The sequence below is a fragment of the Salarias fasciatus genome, chromosome 5 (assembly GCF_902148845.1).
Source record: "Salarias fasciatus chromosome 5, fSalaFa1.1, whole genome shotgun sequence".
Classification (NCBI taxonomy): domain Eukaryota; kingdom Metazoa; phylum Chordata; class Actinopteri; order Blenniiformes; family Blenniidae; genus Salarias; species Salarias fasciatus.
Window position 1 is genome coordinate 35,085,615 of NC_043749.1, and position 21,924 is coordinate 35,107,538.

General features: G+C 49.5%; 1 protein-coding gene across 1 annotated transcript in view; it reads right to left on the reverse strand.

Moving 5' to 3' along the window:
* The window catches only part of setd5 (SET domain containing 5), a 39,264-nt gene that overhangs the window by 1,713 nt on the left and 15,627 nt on the right, over positions 1-21,924 (reverse strand). Inside the window, 22 exon segments of the mRNA XM_030092793.1 lie at positions 1-261; positions 2,096-2,188; positions 2,437-2,910; positions 2,991-3,047; positions 3,269-3,498; positions 3,571-3,688; positions 3,798-4,058; positions 4,128-4,463; positions 4,465-4,512; positions 4,590-4,751; positions 4,840-4,923; positions 5,009-5,258; positions 5,511-5,620; positions 6,031-6,148; positions 6,230-6,378; positions 6,460-6,741; positions 7,366-7,404; positions 7,478-7,665; positions 7,744-7,802; positions 8,084-8,316; positions 8,730-8,832; positions 10,157-10,425. The exon segment at positions 1-261 is cut by the window's left edge and continues 20 nt beyond it. Coding sequence (XP_029948653.1) covers positions 1-261; positions 2,096-2,188; positions 2,437-2,910; positions 2,991-3,047; positions 3,269-3,498; positions 3,571-3,688; positions 3,798-4,058; positions 4,128-4,463; positions 4,465-4,512; positions 4,590-4,751; positions 4,840-4,923; positions 5,009-5,258; positions 5,511-5,620; positions 6,031-6,148; positions 6,230-6,378; positions 6,460-6,741; positions 7,366-7,404; positions 7,478-7,665; positions 7,744-7,802; positions 8,084-8,316; positions 8,730-8,832; positions 10,157-10,227 — 3,726 coding nt within the window. The 5' untranslated portion in view covers positions 10,228-10,425.

Below are 21,924 nucleotides of genomic sequence, written 5' to 3' on the forward strand. Positions count from 1 at the left end.
GTGCCTGGACTGGGGGGGCGGGGCCGCCTGCTCCGGAGGGCTGACCTCCTCCATCTGCGGGGCGGAGGCGCTGTGCGGCGTGGAGGAGGAGAAGGAGCCGTGCGGGGAGGCGGGGGGCTGCATGTGAGGGTGGGGGTGGGGGTGGGGGTGGGGGGAGTCCTTGCTGTAGCCGCAGCCGGACTGGGTGGACGCGCCGCCGCCGGCCGGCTCCGGGTCCCGGCTGCTGCTCTGCTTCCTCTTCCGGTACTCCAGCAGAGACACCTGAGGCGGCAGAAAGAGGGCGGAGCTTATTGAACGGCGGCTTCTGGACGGGTGGAGCCGAGACGGAGTCACATCATTCACCACAACTCCACCGAGTGATGAGCAGACTGCATGCACCACACCAGAGGACTCACCTCACACAGTCCCCGCACTGGACCCCCACCCAGACCCTGCCCAGGCCCCCAGACCCCCACCCAGAACCCCAGACCCCACCCGGACCCCCGCCCAGACCCAACCCAGACCCTGCCCAGGCCCCCACCCAGACCCTGCCCAGAACCCACCCAGACCCCCACCCAGACCCCTGCTCATGAACCACACCGGACCGCGCCGCGTGTGTGCTGTTAGTATCAGACAGCGTCTGAGGCTTTGATGGACGAGCAGGCAACTGTCGATGAGCTGGACCACGATGCAACCACACCGAAACAACACCACCATGTCAACGAGCACACACACACACGCACACACACACACACACACACACACACACCTCCACAGCTACCAATGAGGATGAGAGCGCTGAGCCCAGCCTCATGTCACCGGGACGGGCAGCAGGAGGAGGGCGGGACGACGACCACACACACTGCCATGGCGAGCTCTCATACACATATATAGGAACACACACCAACGTAACGTCAAGCTGTGTCGGCGTGGCGGCCATCTTGGAGGAGGACACTCTGCTCGTCCGGCTCGCTCTCTCACCTGGTCTGGTTTGTTACGCCCAATGGCTTTTATCCAGTTTTTGACCCAATTGGTTATTTTCTATGTCTCAGTGAGGTGTGAGAGAAAGTGATATATCGCACGCGCGCACACGCACACGCACACGCACACACACACACACACACACACACACACACACACACACACACACAGGTGAAAGGGTTTTAAATTTAGTGAGCTCAGATCAGTTCAATGGAGTACAGAGATCCCTCTTCAAAAGGAAGTGAATGCACAGAAGAGAAGATCATCCTCATCCAAGATGGCGGCCAGGCTGATGCTCCAGCAGACGGTGAGGTGGTGAACTTATACATGTGCACAGTGGCTCTCAGAGGATGAACCACATACGGCTGGGCTGTCATCACAATGTCACGATCAACAATGTCCTCAGAGCGCCGAACAGAGACGTTGAGTCCTGTTTGAGTCTGAGGACAGCTCCAGTGGAGCCGCTGCCTCGCCCTCAGCAGAGTGACGCTCACCACGCTGGCGCCGTGGTCAGTGTCTGGTTATTATTCAGGATGATAATTTAATCCAGCTGTGCTTCTGACGCAGTCCTGACCACATTAAGCCACTATGAAACCAGGATGCATTTGTCAGCCGGTGAGGGGACTGCTGTCCTCAGAACAGGACCAGGAAATAATGTGGCTTTCAGGACGCTGGACGGCCGTTCCCTGTCAGCGCCGAGGCCCCACATGGGCCGGAAGCGGGAGGCTGGCTGGACTCCCAGCTTTAACTCCAGGACTCGGCCATGTGACCGTCGGTTGGCGTTTCATGTTAATGCTGATGCTTCATTTTTTTTGGCAGATCGAGTCGAACCGACATCAGTGAGCGTCCCTAGGAGAGGTATATGGGCTTCATCCCGACACCATCATGACATTTCATGAACCATCAACTGGTGAGACAAGATCAATGGATGGACCGATGAGTCGGACTGCGATGAGGGGGAACGCCTCTGTCTGAACTGCACAGTTCCACACGGACGCCGGTTCGGCGGGGGGGGGGGGGGGGGGGGGGGGGGGGGGGGATGTCGGAGCATGGTGTGGGTGTGTTGTATGCAGATGCAAAGAAACAATATTTACATGCACACTTCTAAAGATGGAGTCGTAGGGAGAATATTCACCATATTTTGTACTGGCTTGTATTCGCTTCTTACAGCTATAGCCTGGTAATCTGGCTTTCCTGTCAGCAGACTAATGGTATGCTGGTTGGCCCTCTGCCTTGGAAGAAAAGTGGAAGAGAGACTTGGCAAAGAGTGTCAAGGAGCAACGAGGGAGAGGAGGGTACTGAGGAGGGGAGGGGGAGGGGGGAGGGAGCAGGGTCAGAGCTAGAGAGTGGAAATCATTTCATTAACAGGGGACTGACTGACTCAGAGGAGACATCGCCAGCTTTCACTTTAACACACTGCAAGCTGCAGGAGCTGACTTTCACAGTACAGTCAGAGGAGCACTGAGGAGAACTTGCCTTCTTCTTCTGTGGTGGGTTGCTGGTGTGCGGAGGCGTGCCGCTGTCTGGGTAGCCCCCTCCGTAATGAGGCTCCCCGTATGGCGACATGGAGCCGGGGCCCGCGTCTCCCAGCAGCCCCTGGCCGCTGACCGAGCTGTGGAAGGACTCGGCGGGGGAGTAGCCCCCTTCCGACTGCGACGCGCGCCGGTCGGCCGCCACGGCGTTCCCCAGGTTCGCATTGAGGGGCGAGCAGGTGTAAATGAGGTTGAACTCTGTCCTGAAGGCCTGCTCCCTGCTGGGGGGGTTGAGGTCCGAACAAGGGTTTACAGGATTGGTCCCTATGGATGAAGGGCCTTGGGAATCTTGGCCCGAAGCAGCGCCGGGGAAAGAGAAGTCATCCGAGGCGACGGCCAGAGGACTCTCCAGGCTGGAGGGCAGCGACAGGTCCGGGAACTGAGGCCGAGAGCAGTCCACGTCGCTCTGAGCGCACGGCTGCAGCGGGGCACAGGGCGAGGCCAGGGTGAGGGGAAACACTCACACGGTCGGCAGCGGCGGTAAGAGGGGGGACGTACCTCTGGAGAGATGGACTCGGCTCGGTGAACCGGGGACGCTTCCGGGGAGGAGATGTTCTGACGGGACAAGAGACGACTGTATCAATGCCTGAGTGTGAATATCGCCCACAGTACAGCTTCTCCTGGACGACTCAAGATAAACCACCAGGTTTTGACATTAACTTCTTGGGTAGTGAGAGGTCTTGTACTCTTGATGTTTTTACAAGATTGTTTTGCCGTCCACATCTCAAACGCACAGGGGAACCTGACTTGTTCTTAGGCTGAGTGTTGGTCGTTACCTCAAACTGCAGCGGCGTGTTGCAGCGGCTGGCGGGCAGCGACGGCATGGGGGAGTAGGTCAGGCCGTTGGGCAGCAGGGAGCCGCAGGCGGTGTGGAGCAGCGGGTGGAGCGAGTCCTCCGGGAGCGGGGGCGTGATGGGCGACAGCGGGCGAAGCAGGTGGTCCGACGACGCCGGGGTCGTCTCTGCCTGATACTTGGAGCGCCGCTTCTTGTACGGTGCTGCGAGTTCTGTCAATTCAAAAACCCAAGGTGTCAGGAGAAGCTCCGGGGTCCAAGTTCACACTGGCCACGGGATCGTACCACTGGGCAGCAGGCTGGGGGTGGATCTGCTGCTGGTGCTCTGCTGAGAGGACGTGGACTCGGTACTGTCCTCCACGCTGGCCGAGCAGCTCTCATCCTCCACCTGTTTGATCCACCTCTGCATCCAGAAAGGATTAAAGGTCAACGGATCTGCATCAATACTAACGGTCTGAGAGCAGAGAGGAGTCCCACGTGGGTGAGGGGCAGCCGGCGGACTCCACCTTTACCTTCTTGTAGCAGCCGTAAGTGCCGTCCATCTGCAGTGGGCGGGGCCGGCGCCGCTCCGGGTTGAAGGGCGAGCCGAAGCGGACGTAGTGTCGGGGCGCGGTGCAGATGAGCGAGGAGTGGGACAGGCCGGGCAGCATGTTGAGGGTGGTGGCCAGCACCGTGGGGTCCGTGGTGATCCTGAGGGTCCGCTCCACGGGCGCCTCTTGGTAGACCTTGTCCCCTCCGGGGATCTTGTCGTTCAGCCACTCCGTCACCAGGTACTGGGGACACACTCGGACGTTAGCGGCTGATCAGCACCGACCTTCCTGCACGGGCTTCACCACACCAACCTTTTTGGTCTTGGGGTAGCGCAGGCCGCCCTTGCTGATGCAGTTCAGACCCTGACCGTCTCCGTCCAGCAGATGTCCTCCCAGTCCGCTCTCGCCGTGGCCGTGTTCGGCACCGTACGGGCCCTGGGAGCCCTCCTCCTCCTGTGCCACGCCCTGATCGCCGAGCGTCGGAGCTGCCGCCAGGGCCGCGGCCGCCGCGGCCGCTGCCGCCGCCGCCTGCTGGGCCAGGGCCTGGCGCTGCCGCCGAGCACGCTGGGAGGAGCTGGACCGGTAGCGGGACATGCGGCTTTTGGGCCGGGGCTTGGTGGGCCTGGCGGGTTTCGGGGGGGGCGGCGGGGGCGGGGAGGCTGGGGACTGAGGGCTTCTCCTCACTGGCCGTGGCTTCCTGCGAGACGAGGCGTGAACACACCGCATGAAGCTGAGCGGACGGTGGAAACTCAGAGGAAAGCTTCTCTCACTGACCGTGACGTAGGTGGTCCGCCGCGTACTGACCCCCACTCCGGTGGTGAGGGGCAAGGCGGTGCTTCCTCTGGGGTTTCCTGCCCCATCCTCAACCTCTACACCTTCGTCCTTCACCTCTGCTCCTCCTACTCTCCTCCTCCGCCTCTCCAGGCTGCTGAAAGTCTGCAGAACGAGACAGAACCAGGGAGTAAGCCTCTGGAGGTACGGACCGCCGTTCACCGTCACCGCAGAAGAAGAAAGCCCGGCTCACTCTTTTACTGGAGAGAACGACTCCGTTTTCATCCACCTCTCCTTCCTCCACGTCCTCCACCTTCACTTCATCCAGCAGCGTCTCCTGAGAGGGGAACAGGGAAGCAGTGAAGAGTTAAACCAGCTGACAGTGGGCAGGACATGACCCCACCCCCACCTCCTCCACCCACCTCCGTGTCACTGGTCCCCTGCTGGTCTTTGGCCTCTGGCTGCTGGTCCAGGCTCTGGCTGCTGTCTCCGCCCACGCTCCCCTCCAGCTCTCTCCTCCGGGCTTTCCTCCGCCGGGTCTCAGCACCAATCAGAGGGGAGGGGGGCACCAGGGAGGGCGGGCTCAGCGGGCTCTCCCTGGGGCTGAGGTTATGCTTCTGCACGGGGCAGTTCTGGTTCCCCTTGTGGCAGGCACAGTCCACTTTGTAGTTACTGGATGGTCAGGAGGGAGAAATCAGTCTCATCAGCACATGACAACAGGAAGGGAAACCCAACGCTTTTTCTAAATGGATTGCAAAAACGCCAAGAGGTAAAACTAAATAAATCCTGAACAGCTGATTACTTAGGTGTAAAAACACTTTATTTTACACACAACTAAAACTCAGGCCTCAAGACACTTATGGCAAAGTTCTCGACAGATTCCTGCTATCCAGACAAGCGGCTTGTGAAGAACAGAACACTGACCAGCTATTGAACTCGTAGTCAAATCCAATGGTGACTTCAGCATCCTTGGTGATCTGAGCGATGGCGTAGATGCACAGGTGGATCATGCCCTCTGCGATCATGTGCCGCACCTGCAGAGGGAGAGGTCTTGGTCATGATGACTCCTGGAGAATACCGATCGTCACAACTTTAGAGTCGGCTGCCGGCTCGCAGTTCCCTGCTAATCAGAGCTGAGCTTCACTTTCTGTCTCCTCCTGAGAAGGAGAGCTGAGGCTGGCACACAGGCTTTTGGCTTTGGGTTCTATTCCCTCAGAAGGCTGGCATCTTTGGTCAGAAATGCAGACAACAGGACCTCACCTCACAGTCCTAAACTCACAGCATTCCAGCAACGTACTGATCAACTCTGACCCTCAAATCATGTCTTTTGAAGTTAAAAGGAAGGTTTCTGCTACATTCAAGAAATGTCCCTCTGAAGCTCGCGCCCAAAACAAACGATGAGGACAAACATGGAGGAGGAAGAGAGGAAAGCTGGACGGCCGACCTCGGCGTTGGGCGTGCAGGACCTCCTGATGAAGCGAGCGTCGTTCCCGAAGGTCCGCGCATCCACACACATCTCCACGTCATTAAATTTGGAGTAGAAGAGCACAAAAGGGTAAGGTCTGGACGGAGAGAAGGAGCACCCAGGTGAGTCCACATGTCATGTTCAGCATGAGCCCAGCACCAGACGTGTTCGTGCTCACTTTTTGAAGAAGTGCCCGTTGACTTCGAACTGCTGCTTGAGCATGACTTTGCCCCGGTATTCGATGATGAGCGTGTCTGGCTCCAGGGTCTTCGCCGCTCTGAGGATTTTCCGATGTTTCTGCACCCGTGTTACTCTGCCCAGCTGAAGCTGCAACACACAAATCAGGCAGGGGTGTTCAGAGGCGGGATCCCGGGACAGGAGCTTCAGGGTAAATGGTGTGGACCAGACCTGCATCTGCGAGCCCAGCACCGTGTTGTTGCAGGCCAGCTCGGTGCGGTTGATGGTGTCCATGGTATCGGCCGAGGCCGGGACCTGCGCGGCGGAGGGGTCGCCGCTCCCGCCCTCGGCCTTGACGGAGCCGCCGGCGCGGTGGAGCTGCAGCAGCGTCTGGACGTCGGCGCTGTACTGGTTGGCCGGCGCCTCCTCGTACTGGTCGGTCCACTGGCGGATCCGGCTCTCCCAGCCCTCCACCGTGTTCTCGTCCAGCACGCTGGCCTCCGTGGTGGAGTTCTGCATCGGGGGAACAAGGCTTCATGGCTGTGCTCGCTACCCTCTGCTACTCTAAGACATCATGGACGACACCTCGCTCTCTTCTGGAGGACAGATCTGCTCTTCATGGTGAAATTAAATGTCTCTACTACACCACCGCCTTGTTTTCCCATGTGCATCTTCTCCCATTCTCACTTTTACTTTACAGGAGTTACACTGTTAGCTTCTAGACTTCTTTACACATTTGTAAGAATAATTTCTGATTTATTTGCAAAACAAATCCTTTAATAACTACTGACCACCTTTTTTACAGTCTACTTCCTGTAACGGCTCATCTGTAAACACCTGTGGAAAACCTGACTGTTTAAAGTACGACCATTCTTTCAGATTTCGACACATTTTGTGTCTTTCACGGTAAAATCACCTTCCTGTTAACAAATGAAGGGGTGGGAAACTGCTGAACATGTGAGGACATTGGTGTTTGCCAGATTAATGCCTCTTCATCACCAGATTATATCCCTTCTTAAAGAGTAGCTCATTTGTGGGATGAGCAGCGGAGCGGAGTCGTTGGGTTGTGTTTGAATGGAAAAGCTTCGTCTGCTAAGAGCGTTCTACCAGAAGCTACCGCAGGGTAAGTGATCTGACCTTCATCCTCATGGACTTCCTGGAACCTTCTCTGAAAGCCTGGAAGAGAGAAGACACTCATGAACCAGATGTGTCCACATGTGGAGAGTGTGGACGTGGGTGCAGTGCTCACCTTCACTTTCTTGCCCTTGGGCGTTCCGCGGGCCTTCTCTGTGCTCTTCTTCCTCTTTTTGGACTTGTTCCTCTTCACCCGGTTGACGGTGAGCTTGATGCTGGTGGGGGTGTGCTGGGTGGCGGTGTAGGAGATGGTGGACGGCGACACCTCTTCGTCTCCGCTCTCGGTCGCGCTGCTTTCTCCGGCTGCGGGACAGACCCAGACACGGTGAAGACCGAGTGTGTCCACGGCGTCCCGGCTGCTGTGTGAGCGAGCCACGCTACCTGAGACATTCTCTGGCTTCCTATGCTGGCCGTCTGCTCCTTTCCGCCGGTCCAGGCCCCTGTGAGGAAACCCAGACCACATGCTGTCAGAAGACATTCACGGTGCAGTCTGGGAACAGTGAATTTGGAATTTACATTAATTTCAGCAGTAACGCCGACACCGGCGGTGGAGTTCTTGGGGATAGTGTACGTGGTGTGTGGCTCCGGACACTGAGAGCCACGCTGTACAGTTACCTTACTCTCAGACCCAAAGACATGACAGACTGATCAGCTGATAGGGCCCAGAGTCCAGAGCTCCGGGGGCCGTGGGGGGAGGAGGGTGGGCGGGTCCATGTCTAACCTGCAGTTCTCGCACTTGATGAGCAGGCCGTTGGGCGTCAGGCTGCAGTGACACCAGGCGGCCACAGCTCCGTCCTCCTCGGAGGAGCTGTCGCTGTCGGCGGAGTTGTCTTCTGTGGCTTGGTGGTAGCGCGAGCTGCGCACCACGCCGTTGAGATCCATGTGGGTAATGATGGTTTGGGAGAGCGGGGAGGCGGGTGGGGTGGGGGGAGGGGGCGCGCCATAGTTGTGATCCTGACAACACACAACGGAAGACTGTTGCATCTTCAAACAACGGGTGTTCAGGCAAAAAAAAAAGGGAAACGGAAAATGGAGACGAATGAAAATGAGGGCAAAAAAACAGGCATGTGAAACAGTACAGCTGTTAATAACAGAACAGAGAACTAACAGCAGGAGAGATGTCCAATATTCAAACTACAGAACAACCAGTCCTCAGTCTAGCTCTTACTGTCATGTTTTAATTCAAACAGAAACTAGAAAAGATTAGGAACAAGAGAGGCAGGATAGATTTAACTGAGGTATTAATGTAGCTGCTGAAACATTCACTACTGGAGCCAGTTCATCTCATCATTAGAAAGTTTTACTCATTTCATTCAAAAAGACATGCTTGAATTAGAGCTGATGATTAGAAAGGAGTGTGAACTCACAGCATAAGGCAGTCCCCGATACCCATGACCCTGGGCACTCCCACAGCTGTGGCTGTTGTAGTTTTTCTCATTCACTGCAGGACTCGCTTCAACTGACTCAGGGCTGGAAAGCAAGCACAACGCCGTCAGTCCCACACAGTCACTCTGCATCTGCATGTCAGGCTGCTGGTCAAGAGGAGACATCAGTCACTAGGTGGCGCTGAGCGCCTGCAGCTCCCAGCGCTCCAGGGAGAGAAGGTGATCAGGAAACCACCGCTGGCCTGCAATGGACTGAGACTGTCCTGTTTTGGTGCCGTGCTCCACCCCTGAGGTGGATGCTTCCAGCAGTGGTGGAGAACAAAAACTCTTCAAGAGGAAAACTTGAAGAGAAAACTTGTAGGAAAACTAGCAGACTTGAACAGAAATACAAACAGAAGGGAATGAGAGCGGCCATACGTTTGGAAGATTTTGGGCTGACATGCACAGATGAAACAAAATTTTAAAAACAAAAGCCAGGAGGAAGCTGACCACTTAATGTGTCTCATGAAATATATTTGTCTTCTAGCTTACTTGGAGATGTGACAACAGAGTCAAGAAAACCCCTGCAGTCACACAAAAATCTAATCTGTATCATGGTAGTTATTTTTACAAAATAGGGATTATGTACCACTAGAGGGCGCACTAGACACACAGCTTAAGCATCCATGTAAAGACATTTATTGCCCCAAATCACTGTTTGGAAACAACTTCTGTGGAATAACAGCCTGCTGAAGTGACATGGCAACATATCCAGCAGCTTAGAGGAGCTAATAAAGTGAACTGATCCACTCACTGGTCATCATTTATCTTCGTGTGTGTGTGTATGTGTGTGTAGGTTGTCCAGCACAGTGATCATGAGTACAGATGACTGTCTGCAGGCGGATCACTACAGCTGCTTCTCCAGAACAGAGAAGCTCATTAGAAAACATTATTTCTTCATCTTACTACATTAATATAATGTAAAATCAGTGAGAAGCTGCAGACATTTTCAGTTTCAATGACGGTAATGTCCTCTGGGGGATAAAACACCAGCTTTCATCTACATTTCTACATTAAAATACATTTAAAGGACTCTTCTTTCATGGCTTATGAGCTGAATTTATAAGACAAAAGTGAATATTTTCGTTCATAAATGGAGAGGATTCATTGTTGGAATGACAGTGATTGAAAATACATGTTGCTATTGATAACTGTGTTTAAGAAGTGTGTTATAGATGAATCTCATCGATCAGCATGTCATGCAGAGTCACTCAGATGTTCTGATTCTGTTGGAATCCATCACCATCAATAAAAACACACTCGGCTCTGCGTTTGCTCTATGTGACGGAGTTTCTCCGTTCAGGGAGTGAAAGGCGTTCAGGGGTCCAAGGTGATGAGGAATCACCTCGAACAGCAAGAGAGCTACTTACTCTGATCCAGCAGCCATATCTGAGTAAGACGTTTCAGGTGTGGTGACTCCCAGCGCGATTACTATGCTCATGACGTCCAGCACAGCGACGCGTGGGAGGGGGGGGAAGAGGGGGAGGAGGGGGAGGAGGGGGAGGAGGGAGGGGACAGGATGGGACGGGGGAGGAGGCGGCGCACGAGGAGGAATCACAGGGTCCCAGCTGCAGGAACACAGCACTCCAGAGGTGGGGCGCCTCCGAGCCGTAGACCACGGCTCACGGTCATGGGGGATCTGAGCAGAGGGCACAAGAACAAACCGTCAGCTCCACACGGACCAGTCTGGACTACAGGAACACCTCAACCACACACCACTCAGGGGATATGCATCTTTCATGGTGTCATCCACGCACGGCCTGAACTCTTTAGAGCAGCTGACGGTGCAGGAAGCAGCTGGCTGCTGTCCATGGCGGCCGGCGTCACTTGGAGGAGGCCATTACTTCAGCAACATTTCGGTTTACACAGGCTGAAACCCGTCGTGTTTTAAAACGAAGTGTCTTGCATCATTTAGCAATGAATGTGAACATTTTCAACAGCCGACACGGGCCCAGTAATTCACGGGAGACACACGAACCCTGCCTTTCCAAATCAGGACGGTGGGAGAAGTGGGTTACCGGGTCGGCGAGGAAATGACTTCAAATGTGAATGTCTGAATATATCCGACATGACTCCGCCCAGCTGACATGTCAAAGCCATGTTGCTCATGTACCTGCACCCCCGCCCCCAAAATATCACGAGTCCAGCTAGCTTTCTAATGAGCTGTCACTGAACCGAGTCCTGGAAGAAGAGTGGAACATGAATTCCATGGACCTCAGAGACCATCTCAGTAAAACAAGGGGTCTGTCTGTTTTCCACACAGTGCTACCAAAAGCTATCAAAACTGTTCAAACACAGGTGTGACATTTCCTCGAGAAATCTTTTTCATAACTTTCTATCGTGGCATCCACAGGTGAGTGAACAGCAAGCTCAGCATCCAGTGAGACTGCTTCTCGTCCTGGAATAAGACCAGGAGCCTTCGAAGTGTGGCGTACTTCAGGTCAAGAAGTGACAAATGATCAGTACTCTGTAAAACTTAACTGGTCTATCTCAGGGGCCCAATCTGATGCGTCCAGAGAAAGTGGCAACACAAGCATATGGTTATTGACGAAATGGCAGGATGGTCTGTATTATTTGTTAGGTTTTCAGAAGAACGATGGCTGTCTTCGGATGAGAAGCAGGAGACTCACACTGTTTGTGGGAAGGTTTTGAGAAACGTCAATGCACATGCATATTTGATAATATTTATTTTTTTACATTTCTAATCGTACAGGTGAGATTTCATATTTCATGTTGTTCAAAATAAAATGAGGACAAACGACTAACTATTTATTTTTAAATCAGTCATTCAGATTGGTTGATTAATCAAAAAAGTCAGTGAAAAGATTGCTCGATAAACATAAGCAGCAGTAGCTTTAATGCATGTGGCTTATTTAAACGTGAGCAGCAGATACAGCTGAAACAAACGCTCTGAATCTGAGAACCTGGTGGAAGAGGCAGAGAAACGGCAGCCGGCTGAGCTGAGGCATGGGCAGCTCAGCGCCACATTACACAAGGAAGCCATCTTCACTGGAGGGTCAGTCATTAAATATGCCGAGTCACGTTGACGGCGAGGCCCTGGGAGGCAGCTGTGAGGGTGTGCAGTTAGAAGGAAACCTGGTTATGGACACGGTGTGACAGGCCCGCATGCTGATCCAGAATAGAGGGAGGACGGGGGAACATTCAAAGACCTAAAAAAACAAGCATGGGCTGAAGAGTGCTGCCCACGATTCCCCCAAGGCTGCACTACCACAGGAGGCCAACAGGAGGCGCCGTCAGGTCAGACGCTGAAGGGTGAGTCATCCAAAGGGAGGCCCTGCCCTCTGGTCATGTGACTGCTGAAACACTGACCCACACTGCTCTGCTCTGCTCACACAGGGACAGCAGCAGCAGGAACAGGCCTGTCTGGGCTCTGGTCACATCCTGAGGACTAAACTTCCTTCACAGCGGAGTCATCCTCCGTTCAAACACACAACACAACACAACACGCAGCGCCGGCCTTCACGGCAAGACATACAACTCTGTCAACGGTCTTCACCAAAGGAATTCCATCCCGAAAGATTGCAAATGCTGTAATAGTTGTCATTTTTAGTTTCAGTAAATAAACGACTTTGTCTTCCACACAGACATACAGGTGAAGATGAGATTCTTCTTGATGTGGACTGATCCATGGTGAGCTTACTGAGAGCTGGGGTCTGCAGACCCTCTGTAGAGGAAAACTGAAACTTTCAGAAAACATTTCACTTTCTTTTTTATTTTATGTTTATTCTGCACTTGTCTTCAAAAAGGCCTCTGGCTAAAAACAGCTTTAAAAAAAAGCTAAACCATAGACGGAAGAGCTATAAATGGATAAAGTAGCTCAAACCGCAAAATACAGGAAGAGCAGCTAAAGTGGTAAAATCACAGTCCAAAGGGTTAACACTACTACCACAGCTGAAAGTGTTCTATTTGCAAACGCACAATAGATATAAACAACTACAATGGCAAAAATAGAAAAGATGTGCAAAATTGCAAAAACAAGAAAAAGAAAATATCGTTTAAATTGACTTTAAAAAAAGAATAAACTAAAAACTGTAGCTATGAAGCATCATGGAGGCAAGGTCAGTTTTTAGTAGGTAAAGCATTTCTTCAATCTTCATTTCAGATAACATGTTTTCTTTCTTTTGTTTGTTGGAAAGCCACAAAAACAGATCGTTTCGTCATAAAGGCTGCAGATATCTGTGGCAGATGAACACGGAGGAGAGACATGCAGAGCTGAGCTCCAACATGTCTCCAGTAACTTCATCTCCTATAGCTGTAATTCTGTGATCGCAGCACGGTACACATGTAAAATGTGTCCTTCTCCAAACTAGTCCATTAATACACAGAATATTCAACATATAATTTAGAATTCTAAAGGATTACTTGCAGCAGAGGTAAATTTGAATCAGGCTGTTTTAAGTGTGGCTCATTAAAAAACAGAAAATGGACGGACAAAGTGTGTAATCTGTTTTAATATGATGGTGCTGAGTGGAGCCCGTTCAGCTCAGAGCGGCTGCAGAGTCTCCCTCCGGACCGTCACTGGCTCTCCAAAATGACCGGCTTGCTCCCACTTGGCTCACAAAGGGAGTCAGTCGTTGGGCCTCTTCCAAAAGTACCAGACGGTGAAGCTGTGAGGTAAATTCCATATGAAGGAGAGCCTTTCTTTACCTCCCTCTCCCTCCCGCTCTCCTTCTCTTCCCCCAGCACCTCCCTCCCTTCCTTGTTCCTCTGGCCATGAATAAAGGCTCAAATTACCAGCAGTCTCAACAAAGTCTTTTCTCCTCACTAGAACAGAGGCCATTTTGGAGACAAGTCGAAGGGGGAGGGACATCCAAACAAAATGAACAGCAGAGGAGACCCCTAACACACTCGTCTTCCCACATTGTTAGTCACTGACAACTAATTCTGAATTGTTGTAATTTCAAAAGGCATCTCCAGAGAGAAACAATGAGCACATTTCTTCGGGCAGGGAGGCACATACAAAACAGCTTCAGTCTCCAAAATATACACATTCTCCATACTAATCAATCCACAATGAACTGGACCCGAAGAATATATCAGCTGAAAACACATCTACTCATGTGGGACACCAAAAAGAATCCACAGAATGAACGTTCTGGAGGTACAGCTAGAAAAACCAAACAGAACCCCGCTGCTGCAAACCTGAGCATGTTACCAGCCGTCCTGTTACCTTGAGCATAAAACACTCACATGTACAAGAGGAAACACTGTCCCGTTCACATAAAGGATCAATACAGTGATCAGACTGACTGTCCTCCCACTCTGTTAGAGGATCAATCCCATGATGCTTTGTGGCATGACCGCATGACCCACAGCCAGCCTTTGCAGGAGGCACTGGAGCTGATTTATTAGCTCGTTGTTTCTTTTTTAAGATAAAGCAAAGAGAAACTTCCTCCTTGTTCAGAGTCGGATCAGGAAAAGAGAGCAGCCTTTTTTCTCTAAACCTCTGGCACTTTTACACGTTTTCAGTGAAAATGACTCACTTGGCTACTTTTGGGGTGTTGTGTTTACACAACAGAGAAACTGGAAGCTTTTTAAAAACACGCAGAACAGTGAAGTGAACAAGTGCAGAATTAAACAGCACTTCTCAGATGAAGTGAACATTCACTTTGCCGTCACCTGGATCACATGAGGAGACACAGGTTTGTCTTAAATACAGATACAGAGTACCTCAGACTGTTGCAGCACAGCACTGCTACGAGGGGAAGTCAGCATGAAGGCCTGGCTCTATCCCGCCTCGTAACAGTTCAGGCTGCGGCTGAAACGGCGAGTGGAGGTCTTTCTGGTTGCCCTGCTCTCCTGTCACCTGAGAAGCTTTAAACGCCACAGGCTGAGTGTTGCCCTTGGCCACAGTGTACCATCCTCGGAGACATCCTTCTAGCAGGGTAACACATCTAACAACAGGGCTCCAGCCATCAGATACCCCTTTCTCACTGCAATTAGCGGGTCGACCCATGTTTTCAACCCGCTAAATTAGAGCTGGGCGATATGGCCTCAAATCAATATCATGATATATTGAACAACCTCAATAACGATAAATGGACGATAACTACCGGGGGGGTGGATATTTAATCACAGCTTTATATTGGATTAAACTTGTGACGGTTTACTGTGGGCTCAGGTGGTGCAAACATTATTATTTTATTTCTCATTATATGGGGTCAATTTTCTAGAAATTCTATTAGATTTATCAAGATTTGGGTACAAAACATATCTATGTATTGTAACTTTCACAGCAACAGACGTCCAGATCCGACAGAACTCTGCTGTTAATGTAAATGTCTTCTCTGTCGGCTTTAGGGAAAATCCGATGACTGGAAGACTATGGAAAATTATTAATGTTCCGTGGTTCCAGATGTTTCCAGTGTGATGTGGTGTTATGAGCAGCTGAGAATGGAACACAACTGGACGTCTACCTGTCCCTGAGGTACAGATGAGCCCAACTTGTTTGTTTACGATTTCCTCAGTTTCCTGTCCACACAACATCGCTTCAGGAAATATCTACATCCACGCAACACAAGGACTCAAAACGATGTAGTTCACCTGCCAGGCCTTCAGATGGCGCTGTCACTCTGACACAGAAGCTCCAAAATGGAGAAGAAGACACGGAGCACAGACTCAGAGCTGCACATGCAGCGTGATATAAACAAACACACAGCACCAGAACATACGGCCTGTTCAATGAAAGAGCATGAGGAGCTTCTGCAGGAAAAATCAGCCAATCAGCTGGAGAGGAGTTTTACTGTCGGGGACGGTCGACCAGCAGTAATCTGCAGCCCTGCAGGCTGTTAGCCTGTAGCCGGTAGCGGCTAAACTAGCATGTCTCCATGCTATGTGTCCAGAGATCATGTCTGCTGGTTGGGATGTTCAGAGGGTCGAGCGGCGTCTGTCTGCTCTGCTGACAGCTTCTTCTGCTGGTTGCTGGGATTCTAAACAGGAGTTGGTGGAGTCGCGTAGCGCAGCGTCTTAAAGGGACATGAACACAGCCCACCTACACAGCCAAAGTGGACTTTTATTTTCATTTTTTTTAAAATACCGAATTTACCGACATGGGCAAAATGATGTCAGTTAGCGCAGTAAATCGCGGTATCGATTAATTTTCGGTTTATCGCCTAGGCCTACGCTAAATACTGGCTTCTAGACTCCTTTCCCACCGCCTGCAGATGCGGGTCTAGCCACCTGCTGGCGAGCCGCATCGCTGCGTTTTCCCGCGCTGATGGTGTCCCACGTTGATGACATCATCAGTGCGACGGAGCAAAACGACAGTAAACAATGCAGCGGAACACAGTCCCTGTTACCTGTAGACGAATCTCCTCTTCCCCACGGATCAGGGGAAGCTCTCTGGTCTCGCTTGTTTTGCCAATGCTGGGTCATGTTGACGAAGGAAATCTCACGCTGTGTCCAGAAACAACAACTAGCGCGCTAACGTAGCCGCGCTGCGTCAACGTCATCATGTAAGTTCCCGGATGTGTCCCTCCCACTAAAAGTCGGTAGAACCTGACCCGGTAAATTCCCGGGTCGATTGCAGGGTCCAACGACCCGGGTCGAAATGCCGGTAAAACCCTTTCCCACTGCCATGAGGAGCCGATTGTTAGCGGGTTCAAACGGGTTTTTTGGCCAGTGGGAAAGGAGTATCAGACATGGTGACGAGTTCACCAAATTAAAAGCATCCATGCTTGGCTAAAGAGCCCCTCCACTGTCTGCATGCAACACTCAGGAGGCTACAGTGGCTTACACCAGCACTGGTCTGCTTCAAGCTTTCTGCATTTTGTCGCACTACAACCACAAATACAAATGTCTTTTATGAGGATTTTTTGTGTGAGACCAACACACTGTGCCATATAATAGTGAAGTGGAAGGAAACTGATACATGATTTTCCTTTTTCTAAATAAACTGAACAGTGTGGCCTGCAGAAGTCTTCCTCCCCCTTTCCTCTGATCCCCCTAAATAAAATCCAGGTCAACCAAGAACCTTCAGAAGGCACCTAATTAGTAAATAGACTCCAGCTGTGTGCGCTCTAATCTCAGTCTAAATACAGCTGTTCTGTGAAGGCCTCAGATATTCATTACAGGACATTTGTGAACAAACAGCATCATGAAGACCGGGGAAATCGGTGGATGTTTGTCATTAATTGAGCCGATTATCCCGAGTGCACAAATTGCTCTTCGGACCAGCATTAGCATCCGGATATTAATTCAGAGATCCGGGTTTTTCCCTGCCCACCACTGCCATGCTGCAACGCTCCTATCAAGACTTCACTTGCATTTTCACTTTACACTGAAACGGAAGAAACAAAGCTATGACCACCACCCTAAACTGCCATTAGCAGCCAAACACTGCCTGTGTGTTTGGACACTTCCAGCCACCACTGCATGGATACTCCTAGTCAGTAGGGCCCGATTATCCGGAGCACAGAAGTTACTATTTGGACCAGCCCAACTGTAGACCTACCAAGACAAGGCCGCTGTCCTGAAGTGACATGCTGGGAAAGACAGCATTGGTGAGAAAAGCAGCTCAGAGGATCATGGGAACTCTGGAGGAGCTGCACAGATCCACAATCTGTCCACAGGACAGCTATCAGTCTGCACTCCACAAAACGACGACAGGCGAAACCATCTAATCTGACTTAGAGTCAGCTACTTCAGAGAGAAGAATGGACAAAAAGTTGAGTGAAAGCTGGTAGAGACAAACTCCTACAGACTTGGATGGGACACCACCGCACGTGCAGATCTATCTACTACAACTGAAATGCTCAGTTTCAGGACCAGCATTCTGGGGAACCTGTGTGTTCTCTGTTTACACGAGGGCAGATAAAACTTGGCACACGGAAAGCAGTTTCAAAAAGACAACGTAATGAAAATCAAAGTTTGACCATTTCATTTCAAAATCTTTAGTAAACGGATCCTTGGATTGAGGCTGGACAGTAAAAGCTGTGAAGCCACATGCGACACTCTGACCCCCCTACGCTGGCTCCATGTGCAGCTCCCGCAGAATTACATGTATATAAACACTGCCATCTAAATTTTAACTGTGCTCCACAGCAGACTGTCTCTTAAAGGCTCTCCTGTCTTTAAGTTTGACACTTGAAATATATGTGGCATCTCTATAAGTCACTTGCCCACTACCTTTCACTCCAGGTGATAAATGTTTAATGTTCAGACCACACTTAGTAAGATATCAAGAATAAATCCAAATTAAGACCATAGAGGTTCTTTAAAGTTGGCTGGTATCCACACTGGTACTGCATAAACAACTTTTATTCACAATTTTTTCAAGTGCCAAGGCAGCAGTTAAACAGGATGAAAATTGTCTGTGGGCTACCGTCTATTTCCAGTTCAGCAACTAGGGATGTCCCGATACGATACCGATATGGCAACCTTGAATTTTGGCCAATACCGATAAAGGTCCGATACGGTATCAGCGTGAATCATACATACTTTGATTACTTATTTTGTGAAGTTTCATTTGGAAAAAGCTTGATCAAGTGATGTTACACAGAGAACAATAGCAACAGTAGGTATGAGAAAAACTGACCCATTTATTATTAACCAACTGGTTACAACAATTTCAACCTTCAACATAACACCTGCAGTGTTCTACAGTTGAATAAAATAAAAAATTAAATAAATCAGAAGACGCTTAAAAATAACCTAAATAACTCCAATAAAAACAAATTATTCTTTTAAAGTGCAAACAATTCAAGTCCACTTCAGATATTTTTTACTGTCAGAAGTGCTGGAGTGGAAAATGGACTGCTTAACTAATATCGGAGATTTTAGATACAATCCGATAAAATCCGATATTCGTTTTTTGGCTGATATTGGACCGATATCCGATATCAATATCGGATCGGGACACCCCTATCAGCAACAGACACAGATCAATAAAATTACTTAAAGGCTTATCAAAAAATAAAAAAGAAACAAATAAAGGCAGTAGTGAACTGTGTGAGATGCCAACCGGTGCTGTGCATTGTTTTATTTTAATAACCTATCTACACCAACACAAACAGATTAACAGTGCAGCCTCCATTCCATTTTCACCGGCGAGGGCGGGTCATAGTCTCCCTGAAGAAAACAGGGTCCAGACAATAGGCCGCAATCTCTGCTTCCTGTCGACCAGTTACAGATTAACTGGTTTCCCTGTTAACTAGTAACCTTCAGTGTCCGTCACTGCTGCTAGAAATGGCAGATGTTAAGTCTAACAGAAGGTACGACACTTCCAGACCTGATCGTAAACATCGGCCTGGCCACGGCAGGGCTCTTCACCTCTCGTACTGTCTCCAAGCAAATCATTCAGCCTCGTCGACATCGCCCGGCTCTCCCTGACAGAAATGCTGCCAAATAGCAGAAGTGGTGCGTTTTTCTTTTTTGAGACCACCTGGCTTCATGAGCGGCTTGCATACTGTCTTTTCTTTCTCACTTCTGAGTCGTCACGTGACGAAGTCCCATCTGAAAACCTTATCACCAGTCATCTCCCCAAACATCAGTTCAGACAAACCTTTTAGCCTACTATTAGTTTTGAATCACAAGTCTATTACACTGAAAACTCAATCACATATGCATAGGTGCTGGACAAGCAGTCATTAAGAAATCTACTATGAAAAAATAATTAAAATCGTTCCCATTTGTCACCTGTCATTGAAGAAATATTATGTGAATGTGATGCAATGTTATTTATTGTACCTTTAAAGAATTTATATTTAGAAAAACAGACTTCATTTCCACCAAAGACGCTGGTTTTACAGAGACAGAACAGTCTTCACTGTCATTGATAAAAACAACGAAGCCGTAAACACTGGTTTGATATGTGATGAAAAACTAACCAATAACACAAAGCCATGGCACATGGCTAAGTGACTAACATGGTCAAAACAACCAAACCAGCTAAAATTCAATTTAATTTACAGTATGTAGTGTCAAATACAACTCCGTCATCAAGGCACTGTAACGGAGGAAAACCCACTGCAGCTATTTGAGCATGTGGAGGAGACGGTGGCGTTTTAAAAACACTCAAACGACTAAATACATTTCTAGAGGAGCTTAATATGGGGATAAAGTGCCTGCATGTCTAATTGTAGGCTAATCCTGGCATGTTGTGATAGCAACATAAATACACCCTCTGTGAATTTGTAGCTAAAATGAATGTCCAGGTTTAAGTTAAACGGAATGTGGCGTCAGAGTACACCATTTGGCAAAAGCACATTTTTTTTGGTGATAAAGAAGCAGACCTGACATCAGACTCATGTCCTTGAGCTACTGCAGAAAAACAGACACACTGTGGTTGTATCAAAGCTAACAAGTTGGATGGACACAGTTTCATCGCTACCATGAAGGCGATACACAATATTTCCAGGAAAAATGGTGCTTTTTGTTTTGACTGACAGACTCATCACAACTCAACATGGTAAATTTTCAATTATTGCTGAAATGAATTGGACCATAGCAGAAAGCACTGAGATAACCGTCTGTCAGTCACTTCTACAGACTACTGCACCCCAACACGCAGCTGTTGCTCTGAGGAGAGTGATCTTTGCTTATAGGGGCACATTTTTACACAAGTGTACAGAATAAAAGAACCAGAAACACCGAACACATGTTACATACATTTTGAATATCACTGTCACAATGACATTCTACTGCAGTTACTGACATAAATGTTTATATTATGAAATCACTGCAGTCAGAAACACATCCTCATCAGGTTCTCTAGAGAAAAAATTCCAATAATGTCCAGTAAACTCCCTCTGACCCCATCAAACAAAATATTGAGGTTCTTCAGTGAAGTCTTTGTTTGGGTTTATACAAGGACAGAAACAGCAGACAAACAGGACAAATCAAACAAACTGTCACTTGCAACAATAGGAGGTGAAACTGTGCGTTTTGTTATAAGGAAAAGTTCAAGCTGTGTTTTCCACCTGACGGTCCAAATAAACCACTGCAGGCTTCCCTGGTTTAAGTGACCCTGCAGGATAACAGCTGAACGTCGCCCTGCTCGTACTGCGATCATGATACAACCGGTGATCAACACTGATGTAGATGATGCTCATGTCTTTGTGTAACTTCCACGCTGCACGTCGTCGTGGTTTTTTCCAGACATGGAGCAGTTTGTGCTTCTGCCCTGGACTACGAAGTAGGCTTCACATACCTGGGATATTTCTGCGTTACCTGGGCTGACTTACTCTGACATTCCAAATTCTGATAAGACGAAGCAGGTTATCAGCTTGGTAATTTAATCTGGGGGCGGGTATCCACTAACCCTGCACAACAGCTGACATAATGGAGGATGAATTATTGTTCTCCAAAAATATGAAGAATTCAAACACATCATCCAGGATTAAAGCAACACTGTCGCTGCAGCAAAAGTAAGGAAGGAATGCTGGGAGAACATCGCTGATTGTTAATCAGTGACTTCAAGAGATTGTAAAATCCTTCATCGGAAAACATAAACTACGTGTCGGGCTCCGGTCCTCGAGGGCCAGCATCAAGTGGCCCACTATCAGGCTTTGTTTGTTTTTCCAAGCTTGATGACGTCAACATTAGACTGAGGCATGCTGAAGCAGGGACAGATTGAACACATGTAGGACGCCGACCCTCGAGGACCGCAGTTTGAGCAGCCAGCACTCTGACCACTCCATTTCTTTATATTCCAGCACAGACATTTGGGCAGACCTTCTTCCTTCAGTTTAGAAGTTCCATTAAGTCCTTTGGAGGCTCAGCTCCCCGTGTTGGAACCTTTTCTGTTGGAAGATTAATTCCTCAAGTGACATCTCCAGTAGTTGTTTTTCTATAAATTCCTGGTTCTGCCAAGTGTGACCATTATTATGAAGTAGGCATGCGCCGATATGAAAAATTGATTTAACAATATTGGCGGCCCAAAATATCCCGATTCACGATATTGTCACGATATTGGCACGTTGCTTTTAATACTGTTGAAAATGCCCAAAAACACTGAAATCTGTCAACATCTGTCAACAACACTGTGCATTTTAACATGCCTGAGCAAATTTTGATAAAGTCGAGGGAAAAAAAATGAAACTTTTAACCTCGCCTATTTTTTTTTTTCCAGATTCCACATTGAAAAACACCATGATAACAATGAAGCAGCCATAAAGCT